Source organism: Arachis ipaensis, chromosome B05 (assembly GCF_000816755.2).
Source record: "Arachis ipaensis cultivar K30076 chromosome B05, Araip1.1, whole genome shotgun sequence".
NCBI classification, from domain to species: domain Eukaryota; kingdom Viridiplantae; phylum Streptophyta; class Magnoliopsida; order Fabales; family Fabaceae; genus Arachis; species Arachis ipaensis.
The window spans coordinates 119705196-119722562 of record NC_029789.2 but is presented as its reverse complement, the minus strand read 5'-3'; the positions used below and the strand labels follow the sequence as shown (position 1 = coordinate 119722562).

The following is a 17367-nucleotide window of genomic DNA, read 5'->3' as shown; positions in this document are numbered from 1 at the left end:
TAAGTGGCTAAATCAAGCTGTCCCTAACCATGTGCTTGTGTCATGAAGGTCCAAGTGAAAAGCTTGAGACTGAGTGGTAAAAGTCGTGATCCCAAGCAAAAGAGTGTGCTTAAGAACTCTAGGCACCTCTAACTGGGGACTCTAGCAAAGCTGAGTCACAATCTAAAAAGGTTTACCCAGTTATGTGTCTGTGGCATTTATGTATCCGGTGGTAATACTGGAAAACAAAATGCTTAGGGTCACGACCAAGACTCATAAAGTAGCTGTGTTCAAGAATAAAAAAGAACTTAACTAGGAAAATCAATAACATTATCTGTATTTTTGAGTTCCTAAAGAGGCCAACAATTCTGAACTCCAATGGATAGAGAGATGCCAAAACTATTCAGAGGCAAAAAGCAACTAGTCCCGCTCATCTAATTAAACTAATCTTCATTGATATTTTTGAAATTTATTGTATTTTCTCTTATTTTTATCTTATTTTGTTTTTGGTTGCTTGGGGACAAGCAACAATTTAAGTTTGGTGTTGTGATGAGCGGATAATTCATACGCTTTTTGGCATTATTTTTACATAGTTTTTAATATGTTTTAGTTACTTTTTATTATATTTTTATTAGTTTTTATGCAAAAATCAAATTTCTGGACTTTACTATGAGTTTGTGTATTTTTCTATAATTTCAGGTATTTTCTGGCTGAAATTGAGGGACCTGAGCAAAAATCTGATTCATAGGCTGAGAAAGGACTGCAGATGTTGTTGGATTCTGACTCTCCTGCACTTGAAGTGGATTTTCTGGAGTTAAAGATGCCCAATTGGCGCGCTCTCAATTGCGTTGGAAAAGTAGACATCTTGGGCTTTCCATCAATATATAATAGTTCGTACTTTGCCCGAGATTTGATGGCCCAAACGGGCGTTAAACGCCAGCTAGAGACCATTTTCTGGCATAAAACGCCGGAACTGGCACCAGAACTGGAGTTAAATGCCCAAACTGGCATCCAAGCTGGTGTTTAACTCCAGAAAAGGCCTATGCACGTGTAAAGCTCAATGCTCAGCCCAAGCGCACACCAAGTGGGCCCCGAAAGTGAATTTCTGCACTATCTGCACTTAGTTACTTATTTTCTGTAATCCTTAGTAACTAGTTTAGTATAAATAGCACTTTTTACTATTGTATTCAGGAGCTTATGCCATTTTTCACATTTGGGAGGCTGGCCATTCGGCCATGCCTAGACTTTTTTCTCTTATGTATTTTCCAATGGTGGAGTTTCTACACCTCATAGATTAAGGTGCGGAGCTTTGCTGTTCTTCATGAATTAATGCAAGTACTATTGTTTCTCTTTCAATTCACACTTACTTCTTCTCCAAGATATACTCTCGTACTTAATTCAATTAAGTCAGAATGAAGGGGTGACCCGTGACAATCACCCACTATCTTCGTTACTCGCTTAGCCAAGATCCGCGTGCCTGACAACCACAAGCGGTCTACATGATGTTCAACGTATTCATTGGACGACAGCCGGAGTATAGTCTCTTGGGTCTCTGATCCACGGATTTGACTTGCCTCTCCTGCCAATAGAGCATTCGAATCCGTGAGATTAGAACCTTCGTGGTAGAGGCTAGAACCAATTGGCAGCATTCCTGAGATCCGGAAAGTCTAAACCTTGTCTGTGGTATTTCGAGTAGGATATGGGACGGGATGACTGTGACAAGCTTCAAACTCACGAATGTTGGGCGCAGTGACAGTGTGCAAAAGGATAGAGAGATCCTATTCCGACACAAGTGAGAACCGATAGATGATTAGCCGTGCGGTAGCTGTGCCTGGTATTTTTCATTCGAGACGAGAGATCCGACAGTTGATTAGCTGTACAGAAACCGTACCTGGACCATTTTCACTGAGAGGACGGATGGTAGCCATTGACAATGGTGATCCACCAACATACAGTTTGCCATGGAAGGGAGCACGCATGATTGGATGAAGACAATAGGAAAGCAGAGGTTTAGAAGCAACAAAGCATCTCCAAATGCTTATCTGAAATTCCCATCAATGAATTACATAAGTATCTTTATTTTAATTTACGTTTTATTTACCTTTCAATTATCAAAACTCATAACCAATTGAATCTGCCTGACTAAGATTTACAGGATGACCATAGCTTGCTTCAAGCCGGCAATCTCCGTGGGATCGACCCTTACTCACGTAAGGTTTTATTACTTGGACGACCCAGTGCACTTGCTGGTTAGTTGTATCAGAGTTGTGAAAAGTGTGATCACAATTCCGTGCACCACTTTGTCATAGAGAGGTTTTTGACTAATTAAAAGTTGATTCAACTTTTCATAACTTTGAGCAAAGTTAGCTAGGTCTTCTTTTAGTCTTTTTACCTCATTATGCAACCTTTCATTTTCCTTAAAATAATTTAGATTTGCAATCACAGAATGATGGAATTCACAGCTCTTAATTACAGCCTTTAACTGCTTATTTTCTTCAACAAGATCAACAGCAGTTTCAGCTTCCCTTAATTTATCTTTGAGAAAACTATTTTCTACTTTTAGAATGGTAACTTGAGATTCAAGTTCATAGTTTTCATTTAGGAAGCATCTGATTTTTTCATTTAGATGATCCATCATAAGATGAAGGTCTTCATTAGAGGGTTCATTGAAGGTTACCTCATCAATGTGGTCGGCCATGAGACAAGTTTGGGATTTAGTCTTAGATTCATTTTCATCTTCAGAGTCATTTTCCAAGACTTCCCAAGATGCCATGAGTCCCTTCCTCTTTTTCCTTTTTGGCTTGTCCTCCTTCTTCAGTTTTGGGCAGTAAAACTTGTAATGCCCAACTTCTCTGTAGTTGTGGCAAATGACCTTGCTTAAATCCCTCTTAGGTTTTCTTGAACTGCCTCCTTTGTTTCATTCCTTTTGCTTCATCATTCTTCTGAATTTCTTAGCAAACAAAACAAAATCATCGTTAGATAAATCATCGCTGGATTCATCATCCAGAGAGTCAGTAATAGATCTGAGAGCAACTCCTTTCTTTTTAGTATCTTTTTTCAAAAGCAAGTAAGTTTCCTCTCAGATCATCATAGGTCATTTCATCAATGCCACTACTCTCAGCTATTACTATAGCCTTGGTTTCTCACTCTTTAGTGAGACATCTCAATATTTTTCTCACGAGCACAGATTCTAAATGTGTGATTCCCATAGCATCCAAGCCAGTGATGATAATGTTGAGTCTTTCAAACATTTCATCGATTGTTTCTCCTTCCTTCATTGAAAACATTTCGTATTCTCTGTTTATCATGTCTATTCTGGATCTTTTGACTTGAGTTGTACCTTCATGAGTAACTTGGAGCTTATTCCAGATTTGCTTTGCTGTTGTACATCTTGATACCCGTCGGTATTCTTCGAAGCTGACAGCACAATTTAACAGGTTAATAGCTTTAGCATTGAGTTCTATTTTCTTCCTGTCATCATCATTCCAATCTGCCTCAGCCTTAGGAACAACCACACCATCAACTCCTATTGTGGTTGGAAATTGTGGACCTTCCACGATTATCTTTCAAAGTCTGTAATCTACAGACTGAACAAAAATCTTCATTCTTTCTTTCCAGTAACTGTAGTTCTTCCCACTAAAGAATGGAGGTCTGTTGTTTGATTGCCCTTCTATCAGAGTATAGGCTACCAGATTAGTACCACTGTTGTTCTCCATCAGGATCTTTTCTCCAAGTTACAAAGCTTGATCTCTTTGAGACCAAGCTCTGATACCAATTGATGGTAATCAGTGGCTAAGAGAAGGGGGTTGAATCTTAGCCCCTTTTTCACTGAATATTAATTTCTAATTTTCACATAACTTTAGAAGATATTTCTGCTTTTTATCTTGTATCAGGTTGAGAGACACTTTTGTTTTGTCTCATGCCAAGTTGAGAGACACTTTTATTTTTGTCTCCTGATAAACAAAAACAGAGAAAGGAGTAGGGAAGATGAAGTAACACCAAATGTATCCTAGTTCAGCTACTAGGTGCAATGTAGCCTACATCCAGTCTCCATCACAACAATGATGGAATTCCACTATGTTTTCACAATATTACAAACATCAATTTCTCCCTAGGAACTACCCATTCCTATATGGGACAAATCCATATTCTAACCCTAATCTGAATTTGACTAGACCTCAATCTAGCTTTCAACAGCAAAGTGCTAATCCAACTTGTAAGAGAATTCCCATAGGATCATGATACACAACAGGGCAGATGTACACAGAAACTTTGAGACATCTATGGCATTTTCTCTAATATTGCTCACTGCCTTTTACCTCTCACTGGCTTTTTCTTACAAACCTCACCATGTTTGCCTTTTACCATGAGACTCAGACAGACAATACTAAGAAAAAGAAACTAAATGAACAACATTGAAGGAAAAAAAACTCAGGAAGCTCTGGTAGCTATGAGAACTCTGTGCTTTTTTACTTTCTCTCCTTGATCTCAACTCTTGGCCGTTCACTCTTAATATAGAAGGGGAAGCCTCCAAGGTTGAAACCCTAACCCAGCAACTTTTTCTCCTAAAAAGAATAGCAGCAGCTTCATCAAAGAGGATTGAGACGACTGAGGCTGATGAATGCAAGCTTACCTCATCACTCTCACTCTTTTTCTTCAAGCTTCTTCCATCTTGGCCATTGATTTTGACTTTGGCCCCAAGAATGGATTTGGATCATTGATGGGCTTCTGACCTTAGATAGCTTCAAGCATTCCATTTTCGCTTCTATCTACTTGAGACTCAGAGGCTATCTTCTTTTTTGATGTACAAAAACGGAAATGAACTTTTTACCAAGATAGATTTGCTTCCTAACCAAGGCAAATCTCTTCCTTTCTTGGCAAAGAAAATCTTGAAGCCTTTCTTCAAATCTTTCCTTCTGTAGCAAATATCTTTCCTAGCCTTTCTTCTTCATAGACTTTTCTTCTGATATCTTCTTCTATCTTCTTCTCCGATGATTAACGTGATTGAGAGCAAGAGAGAGGAGAGAGAAGAGAGAGAAAACTTTCAAAGGAAGCATTGAATGGAATTAAACCAAATTAAACCAAATAATTTTGCCCAAGACTGAATTTTCTTCAATGATTCATTTGGGCTTGTGTGGCTTTGGCCCAATAGGAAACTAATTTGCTTCCTGCACACTTGAACAAAAATCATCAAACAACTTATCAAAAATTATTAAATAAAATATTTAATAATAATTTTAATAATTTTCTAATTTATATTTTAATAATGTTTGATCATCATATAAGTTTTTCAAACTCAACATTGTGCACAACTGCTTCAAATCTAATGACACTCCAAAAAAGTAATGACATTGAAGCACCACCCAAGTGAAAAATTTGTGCAACCTCACACTTATATTTAAAGTCAAAGTAAATAACTTTAATCTCAAAGAAGGTTCTCAGCAATACATTGTTACCAAAACATTTGTTCCAACCAAAAATACTGAACTTTAACACCTATTACAACAAATAAAACAGGTAATACTAAAAAAATCACTTATTCAAGACATCGTTTTTATTTCTAATTTAAATTATTCATTGATTATAAAATCCAACTTCGCCAACACTAATATCATCAGACGAAGATCACATACCCATCAAGAGATTAATGAGAGAGAAAACTATACAAATTCAAGACACATCTTTCGAAGAAGAACATACATATATGAAGAAAATCTATGTCCTTCATTAGAAGGGACAGAAATAGGACCCCAGATATCCATATGAATTATGTCAAAACAATCTTTTATTTTAGTTGTACTAAGATTAAAAGATAATTTCTTTTGTTTTGCAAAATGACATGAATCACAAGGAAGTTTTAAAGCAATACAATCTATAAAAGGATAATACTTCTTTAAAAAAATCAATTTATGCATGGGCATGTGTCCTAATCTAAGATGCCAAATGTTGTTGTGCTCACTGTGTGAAAGTGTGGTGGGATGAGTAGTAGTCGTAGTTGCTGCCAATGAAGCTTGCTTTGTTGGAAGAGGAGAAAAGTGAGAGAATTATGGTTCTCTACTTGTTCATACCCTGGGTCGAGCTGTACGACCCGGGCTGATTGAAGACAAGTTGACCGACCTCTTCAGGTTAGGACTATCTGACCTCTTCCCAAAGAGTTCGGCCAAATCACCAGGAAAGCCCAAAAAAGGGCCCAAACATAGGAGCACGACCTAAATCCAAAGTCAGCCCAAGCCTAGAGAGATAAGGGCGGCTCCCTTGAAGATAAGATGACTTCACTAAAAGATAAGATAAGATAACTATCTTATCTCCAGAAAGATCACTCTACAACAATATAAATACACTAGAACACCCAGGTATAACTCATACTCTGATTCTACTAAAAACCTGCTTAATACCCTTGCTAACTTAGGCATCGGAGTCCCTTGCAGGTACCCCCCACCCTCCGGTGACGAAGGATCAACACCACCACCAAGTCCTACAAATCGGACACGGCGGCTCCGGCCTCCACCTACAAGTTGGAGACATCAGCGCCGACCAGTACAGAAGATCTCGTCCAAGATCGACCTACAGTTTCAGGTAACCCTCGAAACATTGGCGCCGTTACCGGGGACCTGGAAGTCATCCCATCATCATGGCAGACAACCTTGACAACGACCACAATTCTGATTTGGAGAACAGAATGCCACATAAGAACACAGATGTCACACCAGATGATACTTCTCAGCCTAACAAAGACAAGAATCCGTCAGACACAGGAGTCATAGAGGCACTTCAAGCTCAACAAGATCACCTAAAACAACTCAAAAATGAGGTTGAATATCAACGGGAAGCCGAGAGAGACCTACGAAGGGAAGCTAGGCGACGCCGAGAATTAGAAGACAAGCTCCTAAAGCTAGAAGCCGATCTCAAAGCTAAAAATACCCTATCCAGCCGCGAAGATTGCCCCTGCAAGGACCAAGACCCATTCACTAAAGAGATCATGAAGGCCAAAATTCCAAAAGACTTCAAACCCCCGACATGACTCTGTATGACGGTACATCAGATCCCAGCCATCATCTCAGTCATTTCAGAAGTAGAATGTATTTCACCGACGCCTCAGATGCAACTCGGTGCAAAACCTTCCCGACTACCTTAACAAAAACAGCAGTTAAATGGTTCGACAATCTGCCCCCCAGGTCCATCTCAAGCTTTGACGACTTAGCCAAAAAGTTTTTAGCCAGATTCTCCATCCAGAAAGACAAAACTAAGCACGCCCCAAGCCTATTAGGGATCAAGCAAGGAGATCGGGAAAGTCTTCGCAGCTACATGGAAAGATTCAACAAAGCATGTCTGGAGATACAAAATCTGCCAACAGAAGCAGCCATTATGGGTCTCATCAATGGCTTACGAGAGGGACCTTTTAATCACTCCATATCGAAAAAACATCCCACATCTCTGAATGATGTGCAAGAACGAGCAGAGAAATACATCAACATGGAGGAAAACTCTCAACTAGGAGAGACCTCAAAATCTGGATTCTCCTACTCCTCCCGAGATAAGGATAAAGAGTCCAAGAAAAAAGAAGATCAACATGGATAAAAGATCAAGAAATACCACAATTACACCCCTTTTCGGATGTCGCTTGTGGATGTTTACCGAGAAGTGTGCCATACTGAAAAGATGCCTCCACCTCGCCCACTCAAAAGCAAGAAAGGGGGAGGAAATCGGATAGAATACTGTGAATACCATCGAATATATGGACATCCCACCAACGAGTGCTTTGATTTGAAGAATGTCATAGAAAAATTAGTGAGAGAGGGGAGACTAGATCGTTACTTAGCCAGCAAAACAGATGAGCCTAGAAAAAGAAGAAGGGACGAAGAGGTCGGACGAACTGAACGACCACCTCGTACCCCGGAGAGACATGTCCATATGATTCACGGAGAATTTGCGGGAGGAGGAATCTCCAAATCATCTCGCAAAAGACATCTTAAAGAAGTATATCATGTCGAGGGAGGAGAAGACGCACCCAACCTCCCCACTATTACTTTCACTAAAGAGGACGCAGCTGGCGTCATCTCGGGACACGACAATCCCATGGTCATCACTGTCATATTAGCCAACGCTAATCTCCACCGCACACTGGTGGACCAGGGAAGCTCGGCTGACATCTTGTTCAAAACCACCTTCGACAAACTCGAATTAGAGGAATTAAAAAGAGCTCAAAGCATATCCGAACAACTTATTCGGACTAGGAGACACTCCAGTCCAACCACTTGGATACATCTCACTACACACAACCTTTGGAAAAGGAAACCGGTCAAGGACGCTCAACATAGACTACATTGTAGTCAACATGAGTTCAGTCTACAACGCCCTGATAGGTCGGACAACGCTAAATCAGCTTGGCGCAGTAGTCTCGACTCCACATCTATGTATGAAGTTCCCAACTACAGAAGGGATCGCTACAATAAAAGGAGACCAGAAAGTCGCTGTTACAACGAAAGTCTGAACCTCAGAGGCAAAGGAGAAGAAATCCACACCATCGAACTCGGGGGAGTTTGAGGGCGGGAAGAACTTCATCCACAACCTGAAGGCGAGATAGAAAAAGTACAGATCAGAGATGTCCCAGATAAAGCAACCAATATTGGCACAATCCTAAAAGGAGACGTAAAGGAGTCCCTCATACAGTTCTTAAGAGATAATGTCAACCTCTTCGCATGGAAGGCCGCAGACATGCCAGGTATAGACCCCAAGCTAATGTGCCACAAGCTGGCAGTATACCCAAGATCTCGGCCAGTACAGTAGAGACGTAGAAAGCTCGGACCAGAACGATCTCAAACTGTGGAAGAACAGGTATAAGCTCTACTAGAGGCAGGATTCATAAGAGAAGTCAAGTATCCACTATAGCTAGCCAACGTTGTCTTGGTGAAAAAATCAAATGGGAAGTGGTGGATGTGCACTGATTACACCGATCTCAACAAATCTTGCCCAAAAGATCCTTATCCACTCGCAAGTATTGACACTCTGGTAGATGCCTCCTCCGGATACAAATACCTCTCATTCATGGACACCTATTCGGGATACAATCAAATCCCGATGTACCCACCTGATCAAGAAAAAACCTCATTCTTAACCCCAAAAGCAAATTACTACTACATCGTCATGCCATTCGGACTCAAAATGTAGGAGCCACTTATCAAAGATTAATGAATAAAGTCTTCGCAGACCATGTCAGGAAAATCATGGAGGTATACGTGGATGACATGTTAGTAAAGACACAAAGTGAGGAGTCATTACTGTCTGACCTCACCCAAGTATTCGGTACCATAAGAAGGCACGGCATGCGACTTAACCCTGCAAAATGCACTTTCACAGTAGAACCTGGCAAATTCTTGGGTTTCATGCTCACACAAAGAGGAATCGAGGCAAATCTGGATAAATGCCGGGCTATACTCGACATGAAGAGCCCAACCTGTGTCAAAGAGGTACAACAACTCAATGGAAGATTGGCAGCCTTGTCCAGATTTCTAGCTGGATCAGCAATAAGATCTCTCCCAAGTATCGACGCCCTGGTGGATGCCTCATCTGGATACAAATACCTCTCGTTTATGGATGCCTACTCGAGATACAATTAAATCCCAATGTACCCTCCTAACCAAGAAAAAACCTCGTTCTTAATCCCGAAAGCAAACTACTGCTACATCGTCATGTCATTCGAACTCAAAAACGCAGGAGCCACTTATCAAAGATTAATGAATAAGGTCTTCGCAGACCATATCGGAAAATTCATGGAAGTTTACGTGGACGACATGTTAATAAAGACACAAAGTGAAGAGTCGTTGTTGTCTGACCTCCCAAGTGTTCAACACTATAAGAAGGCATGGCATGCGACTTAACCCGGCAAAATGTACCTTTGCAGTAGAAGCCGGTAAATTGTTGGATAAATCTAGATAAATGTTGGGCTATACTCGACATGAAAAGTCTGACCTGTGTTAAAGAGGTACAACAACTCAATGGAAGATTGGCATCCTTGTCCAGATTCCTAGCCGGATCAGCAATAAGATCTCTACCCTTCTACGCCACTCTACGGAATGGAAAGAGGTTCGAATGGACAACGGAGTGCGAGCAGGCCTTCCAGGATTTTAAAAAATTCCTGGGACAACCAGCTATCCTAACTCGGCCACAGGAAGGAGAACCACTTGTATTGTACCTCGCAGTAGGAAATCGGGCAGTAGCTTCAGCACTGGTCAGAGAGGATGACGGTGGACAACAACTGTTCATACCCTGGGTCGAGCTATCCGACCCGGGATGATCGGCGACAAAGCGACCGACCTCTTTAGGTCAGACTATCCGACCTCTTCCCAAAAGAGCTCGGCCAAATCGACAGGAAAGCCCAAAAAATGGGCCCAACTCAAGGAATAGACCCAGATCCAAAGGCAGTCTAAGCCTATAGAGATAAGGGCGGTTCCATTGAAGATAAGCTGACCTCGCCAAAAGATAAGATAAGATAAGATAAGATAACTAACTTATCTTATCTAAAATGGTCACTCTACAACTACTATAAATACTCTGGAGCACCCAGGTATAACTCATACTCTGATTCTACTAAAAACCTGCTTAATACCCGTGCTAACTTAAGCATCAGAGTCTCTTACAGGTACCCTCCACCCTCCGGTGGCCAAGGATCAGCAGTGCAGCAAGTCCAACAAGTCAGACACAACAGCTCCAGCCACCATCAGCTAGCCGGACACGCCATCTCCGACCAGTACAGAAGATCTCATCCGAGATCAACCTCCAGTTTCAGGTAACTCCTGGAACATTGGCGCTGTTGCCGGGGACCCTGGAAGTGATCCCAACATCATGGCGGACGGCCATGACAACGACCACGATTCAGATCTGGAAAACAGAACACCGCACAAGAACGCGAACACTACGCTAAATGATACTCCGGAATCCAACGGGGACAAAAACTCATCAAATCTGGGGGTAATAGAAGCACTTCAAGACCGCTTAAAGAAACTTGAAAAAGAAACCCAACAACAACAAGAGGTCAGAAAGGATCTACAAAGAGAGGTACGGCGGCGACGAGAATTGGAAGATAAACTCCTACAATTAGAAGCCGATCTCAAATCAAAAACCCCTCAGACCACTCCCGAGGAAAGTTCACACAAAGAGCAAGATCCATTCACTAGGGAAATCATGAAAACCAAAATCCCCAAAGACTTCAAACTCCCGGATATGATTTTGTATGATGGTACCACAGATCCCATACCACAATTACACCCCTCTCAGGGCATCCCTAGTCGACGTATATAAAGAAGTCTGCCATACGGAGAAAATACCCCCAGCTCGACAACTCAAAGGCAAAAGAGGAGGAGGAAACCGGAATGAATATTGCGAATATCATCGAGTGCGAGGGCACTCCACCAACGAGTGCTTCGATCTAAAAAACATCATAGAAAAATTGGTGAGGGAAGGAAAACTAGATCGGTTTCTAGCCACCCGAGATGACGACTAAAGAAAGAGACGAAGGGACGAAGATATCAGACGAACCGCGCGATCACCTCGTACACCGGAAAGACATGTCCACATGATACACGGCGAATTCGCAGGGGGAGGAATCTCCAAGTCATCCCACAAAAGATATCTCAAAGAAGTATATCATGTCGAGGGAAAGGAAGAAACACCCGACATCCCTGCAATCACATTCACTAAAGAGGATGCATCCGGTATCATCTCGGGACACGACAACCCCATGGTCATCACCATCATACTGGAAAACGCCAATCTGCACCGCACATTAATAGACCAAGGGAGGTCCGCCGACATCTTATTCAAAACTGCCTTCGACAAGCTCGGCCTAGAAGACAAGGAGCTTAAGGGATACCCGAACAGTCTGTTCGGACTGGGAGATACCCCGGTACAACCATTAGGATACGTATCACTACATACAACCTTCGGAAAAGGGAACCAGTCCAGAACACTCAAAATAGACTACATTGTGGTCGACGTGAGTTCAGCCTACAATGCTCTAATAGGTCGGACCACACTAAATCAACTCGGGGCAATAGTCTCGACTCCACATCTATGCATGAAATTTCCAACTACAGAGGGGATAGCCACAATAAAAGCAGATCAAAAGATGGCATGCCACTGTTATAATGAAAGTCTAAACCTCAGAGGCAGAGGAGAAGAATTCCACAGAATTGAGCTTGGCGGAGTTCAGAGACGAGAAGTGCTCCGTCCGCAGCCAGAAGGTGAGATAGAGAAGGTTCAGATCGGAGACACCTCGGACAAAACGACTAATATCGGCACGATCCTGAGAGGAGACTCAAAAGAATTACTGGTACAATTCTTATGAGATAATGTCGATCTCTTCGCATGGAAAGCCGCAGACATGCCAGGCATAGACCCCAAGCTAATGTGCCACAAGTTGGCGGTCTATCCAGGATCTAGGCCGGTACAGCAAAGACGAAGAAAACTTGGGCCAGAGCGATCCCAAGCTGTGGAAGAACAGGTACAAGCATTACTGGAGGCAAGATTCATAAGAGAGGTCAAGTACCCACTATGGCTAGCCAACGTCGTCTTGGTGAGAAAATCAAATGGGAAGTGGCGAATGTGCACCGATTACACCGATCTCAACAAAGCCTGCCCAAAAGATCCTTACCCACTCCCAAGTATCGACGCTCTGGTCGATGCTTCCTCCGGATATAGATACCTCTCGTTTATGGATGCATATTCGGGATACAACCAAATCCCCATGTATCCACAAGATCAATAAAAGACCTCGTTTTTAACGCCGAAAGCAAACTACTGCTACATTGTGATGCCTTTCGGTCTCAAGAATGCGGGAGCTACTTATCAAAGGCTAATGAATAAAGTCTTCTCAGATCACATCGGGAAAATCATGGAAGTCTATGTGGATGACATGTTGATAAAGACACAAAGTGAAGAGACATTGTTATCCGACCTGGCTCAAGTGTTTGACACTATAAGGAAGCATGACATGCGACTCAATCCCGCAAAATGCACCTTTGCAGTAGAAGCGGGCAAATTTTTAGGTTTCATGCTCACACAAAGATGAATTGAAGTAAATTTGGATAAATTTCAAGCCATACTCAACATGAAAAGCCCAACCTGTGTCAAAGAAGTGCAGCAACTCAACGGGAGATTAGTCGCCCTATCCAGGTTCTTAGCAGGATCAGCGATAAGATCTCTCCCCTTCTATGCTACTTTAAGAAAGGAAAAGCAGTTCGAATAGACAACAGAATGTGAACAAGCCTTCCAAGACTTCAAGGATTTCTTAGGACGGCTACCTATCCTATCTCGGCCACGAAAAGGAGAACCGCTTATATTATATCTCGCAGTAGAAAGTCGGGCAATAGCCTCAGCACTAGTCAGAGAAGACGAAAGTGGGCAACAACCCGTCTACTTCATTAGTAAAGCGCTACAGGGATCCGAGTTGAACTACCAGAAAATAGAAAAGTTTGCCTATACTCTCGTTCTAACATCTCGACGACTTCGCCCTTACTTCCAGGCTCACACAATTAAGGTTCGAACTAACCAGTCCATAAAAGGAATATTGTAGAAAACAGATTTAGCAGGCAGAATTTTACAATGGGCAGTCGAGTTATCCGAGTTCGACCTTCAATATGAAGCTCGGACGGCCATCAAATCACAGTATCTGGCCGACTTCATCGTTGAATTCACAGATGCCCCAGAAATTCCCACAGAATGGAATCTCTATGTGGACGGTTCTTCAAATAAGACTGGAAGCGGCGCAGGTGTGATAATAAAAAGCAACCAAGGAACCCAAATTGAGCTCTCCCTTAAATTCGGGTTCCCGGCCTCAAACAATCAGGCGGAATATGAAGCATTATTAGCTGGTTTGAAGCTAGCTAAAGAGGTTGGAGATCAAAAACTCAACATTTACAGCGATTCACAAGTAGTCACCTCACAGATAACAGGGAGCTACCAAGCCAAAGATCCCACCATGAAAAAGTTTTTGGATAAAACCAAAGAACAGCATGGACAACTCGGGGAATATAAGATCTGCCACATACCCCGCGAATAAAATACCCGAGCTGACGCACTCTCGAAACTAGCCAGCACCAAACCAGGAGGCAACAATAGAAGCCTCATCCAGGAAATGCTACAGAACCCATCAATCTCAGAAGAGGAAAAAGTCCTAGCCGTAACAAGTCAGGACCAAGGATGGATGACCCCCATAATTAACTACCTCAAAATAGAAACACTCCCCGCAGAAGAAAAGGAGGCAAAGAGGTTAAAAAGGGAGGCACGGTACTACACTATCATAAATAACATCCTGTACAAAAGAGGAATCTCAATACCATTACTAAAATGTGTGCCGACCAACAACACAAAGGAAGTGCTAGAAGAAGTACACGGCGGCATTTGCGGCAATCATCTCGGAGCACGAGCTCTCGCCAAAAAAGTACTCCGGGCGGGATTTTATTGGCCAACTCTACAGAAAGAAGCTACAGAATTTGTAAAGACATGCCCACCATGTCAGAAACATGCCAACTTTCATGTCGCCCCGCCAGAAGAGCTCATCAGTGTAACTTCGCCTTGACCGTTTGCAAAATGAGGACTTGATATTCTCGGACCCTTCCCCCAGGGATCAGGACAAGTTACATTCCTCATAGTAGGGGTAGACTATTTCACAAAGTGGATCGAGGCAGAGCCCCTAGCCAACGCCACTGCTCAAAGAAGCCAGAAATTCCTATATAGAAACATTGTCACAAGGTTCGGGGTTCCACACTCCATCACCATAGACAATGGCACTCAATTTACAGATGCAGGCTTCAGAAAGTTAGTAGCCGACTTAAACATAAAGCACCAGTACACCTCCGTGGAACATCCGTAAGCCAATGGACAGGCTGAAGCTGCCAATAAAGTTATATTGGCCAGATTAAAACGGAGATTACAAGACACAAAGGGAGCTTGGGCAGAAGAGCTTCTACAAGTTCTATGGGCGTATCGAACGACACCACACTCCACCACAAAGGAATCCCCCTTCCGGTTAGCATACGGAATAGAGGCAATGATTCCAGTAGAGATTGAGGAAGGATCGCCTAGAGTGGTTCATTACAATGAGGGAGCAAATTCCCAACTTCAAAGGGAAGAGCTCGACCTACTACCTGAAATCCAAGAAAGAGCTCGGATCAGGGAAGAAGCACTAAAGCGTCGAATGGCTTCCAGATATAATCAAAGGGTAGTGCCGAGAAGTTTCGCAGAAAATGATCTCATCCTAATCCGAAATGATATTGGAACAACTCGACCAGGAGAAGGAAAGTTGGCAGCAAACTGGAAAGGACCATACCGAGTCGTAGAAGTACTTGGGAAGGGCTACTACAGACTGTCCGAACTCGACGGAAGAGAGCTTCCCAGATCATGGTATGCCTGCAACCTAAGAAGGTACTACAGCTAGAAAAAGTAAAGATCTCACTACTGGATGCACTCTTTTTCCTAAAAAGGTTTTTTAATGAGGCACCAAGTTGAGACTCAGACACTATTCGACTTAAAGGGATGAAAAATTCCCACATGTATATATTTGCACTTTCCTTTAAATAAAATATATTTTAGATATTTGGTACGCGGAATCGTGATTACACTTTAATTATGTAGAATTCATTGCTCTTTCTTTCCCTGGAAATGGCGCCAAAAACATGATGCCAAGACCATGGTTCACAACTCCGTGTAACTGACCAGCAAGTGCACTGGGTCGTCCAAGTAATACCTTACGTGAGTAAGGGTCGAATCCCACGGAGATTGTTGGTATGAAGCAAGCTATGGTCACCTTGCAAATCTCAGTCAGGCAGATATAAAACAGTTATGTGGTTTTCGAATATTAATTAATAGAATAGGGATAGAGGTACTTATGTAAATCATTGGTAGGAATTTCAGATAAGTGAATGGAGATGCTTTTGTTCCTCTGAACCTCTGCTTTCCTGCTATCTTCATCCAACCAGTCTTACTCCTTTCCATGGCTGGCTTTATGCAAGGGCATCGGGGAGAATGGTGATGAGCGTCACACATAATCATCACCTTCATCATGTTCTTGGGTGCGAATGGATATCTTAGAAGTGAAATAAGATGAATTGAATAGAAAACAGAAGTACTTTGCATTAATCTTTGAGGAACAGCAGAGCTCCACACCTTAATCTATGGAGTGTAGAAACTCTACCGTTGAAAATACATGAGTGATAGGTCCAGGCATGGCCGAGATGGCCAGCCCCTCTGATCTAAGAACCAGGCGTCCAAAGATGTCTAATACAATAGTGAAAGGTCCTATTGATAATAAACTAGCTACTAGGGTTTACATGAGTAAGTAATTGATGCATAAATCCACTTCCGGGGCCCACTTGGTGTGTGCTTGGGCTGAGCTTTGAGTGTTGCACGTGTAGAGGTCCTTCTTGGAGTTGAACGCCAGCTTTTGTGCCAGTTTGGGCGTTCAACTCTGGTTTTGGCTCCTTTTCTGGCGCTGGACGCCAGATTTGGGTAGAAAGCTGGCGTTGAACGCCAGTTTACGTCGTCTATTCTTGGCCAAAGTATGGACTATTATATATTGATGAAAAGCCCTGGATGTCTACTTTCCAACGCAATTGGAAACGCGCCATTTCGAGTTCTGTAGCTCCAGAAAATCCACTTTGAGTACAGGGAGGTCAGAATCCAACAGCATCAGCAGTCCTTCTTCAACCTCTGAATCTGATTTCTGCTCAAGTCCCTCAATTTCAGCCAGAAAATACCTGAAGTCATAGAAAAATACACAAACTCATAGTAAAGTCCAGAAATGTGAATTTAACATAAAAACTAATGAAAACATCCCTAAAAATTCTTCCCTTTCCCCTTTCTAGAGGATTCTCCGGTCTTAGGTGCCATCAATGGTAATGGAAAAACAAAAAGCTTATGCTTTTACCACACCAAACTTAGAATTTTGCTCGCCCTCGAGTAATAAAAGAAAGAATAGAAGAAGATGAAGAAGAAATGGAGGAGAGGGAGAAGGTGATGTGGTTCGGCCAAGAAGGGTATAGAGGGGTTGTGTTGTGTGAATTTGATGAAGAATGGAGGGCTTTATATAGGGAAGGGAGGGGGGAAAGGTTTCGGCCATATGGGTGGGTTTGGGTGGGAAATTGGTTTTGGATTTTGAAGGTAGGTGGAGTTTATGAGGTAGGTTTATGGGGAAGAGTGAATGGATGTGAGTGGTGAAGAGGTGATGGGGAAGAGAGTTTGAGGTGATTGGTGAAGGGTTTTTGGGGAAGAGTGTTTATAGGTTGTGTGAAAGAGAGTGGTGAGAAGAAGTGAGTGGAGGTAGGTGGGGATCCTGTGGGGTCCACAGATCCTGAGGTGTTCAAGGATTTACATCCCTGCACCCATTAGGCATGT

At 42.4% G+C, this 17367-nt stretch overlaps 1 protein-coding gene across 1 annotated transcript in view; it reads right to left on the bottom strand.

Moving 5' to 3' along the window:
* The window catches only part of LOC107640963, a 17764-nt gene continuing 3519 nt past the window's right edge, over nt 3123–17367 (bottom strand). The window contains exon 2 of the mRNA XM_016344469.1: nt 3123–3529. Within this exon, the coding sequence (XP_016199955.1) occupies nt 3123–3529 (407 nt within the window). The remainder of the gene's footprint in view (nt 3530–17367) is intronic.